At 41.1% G+C, this 1114-nt stretch overlaps 1 protein-coding gene across 1 annotated transcript in view; it reads left to right on the top strand.

The window, feature by feature from the left end:
- The window catches only part of LOC106875889 (uncharacterized), a 14261-nt gene that overhangs the window by 8152 nt on the left and 4995 nt on the right, over window positions 1–1114 (top strand). Inside the window, exon 5 of the mRNA XM_052976489.1 lies at window positions 194–968. Within this exon, the coding sequence (XP_052832449.1) occupies window positions 194–968 (775 nt within the window). The remainder of the gene's footprint in view (window positions 1–193; window positions 969–1114) is intronic.

A 1114-nucleotide genomic window follows, 5' to 3' on the forward strand; every position in this document is an offset into this window, starting at 1 on the left:
TATATATATATGTATATATATATATATATGTATATATATATATATATACATAGGCACAGGTGTGGCTGTGTGGTAAGAGGCTTGCTTCCTACTTCATGGTTCCGTGTTCAGTCCTACTGCATGGCACGCTGGGCAAATGTCTTCTTGTGATGATGGTGATGATGATGATGATGTATTTCTTTTCTATTTCCAGTGTGTCGATCCACTTCTTACAATTATGGAAAGATTCTTCATCCACCAAAAATGACAACAATGCCTTAGAAAAGGAAACCGATGCTTGTCCCCAAAATACGGAAGATGACTTCAAGACAACTGTCCATGGAGATTTATTTTCTTATTCAGAAGAAGCCATTATGAAAATAATAGACGAAAGTGACCAAAGAGCTAGAATTCCTGATTCTTCTTCAAATAAAAATGATACTCAGAAGAAACTTTCAGAAATAAATTGGTCGTCTGTAGAGAAAGAAAATATCAACAAAGAACATTTGTTGAAGAATTCCCAGTCAGGGAGTAAAAATGGCAGCGGAGAGTCCGAAGATAATGTGAAGAGTTCTTCCTCTTTTAACATCTCAACTACAAACGAGATGCAAATTCTAGACATGTCAGAGCCACCACAAAACATTTCAGCAATCACAGAGTCACCCTCACCACCATCAGTACCACGACCCTCACCTTCAGCACCAACAGCAGCTCCGTCAACATCATACACGTCAGAGAGAAAAATGTCATTAGCTGATATAGTTTTCCCTACAGCTAATAAATCAGCATCGTCTCCACTTCATCCCTCTACCCCAGTCACATCAAACTCACCATTTCAGTCTGTACAACCCTCGGCATCCACCTCACAGCCACAAGAAACGTCTTCTAAAAGCCTGACATCGCAGCTGCTCACTCACGAAGCTGTGTTCATTAATGTGTCAACAGTTTTTGCCAACAAGCACACGTCAGAGTCTGCTGGAGACCTTCCTGTAACTAAGGCACCATCGGCATCAACGCCAGCAACAACAACACCGACTACAACAACAACACCGACTACAACAACACTGACTACAACAGCACCAACAACAACAGCACCAACAACAACACCGACTACAACACCAACACCAACAACAAC

This window comes from Octopus bimaculoides, chromosome 24 (genome assembly GCF_001194135.2).
Source record: "Octopus bimaculoides isolate UCB-OBI-ISO-001 chromosome 24, ASM119413v2, whole genome shotgun sequence".
Lineage (NCBI taxonomy): Eukaryota > Metazoa > Mollusca > Cephalopoda > Octopoda > Octopodidae > Octopus > Octopus bimaculoides.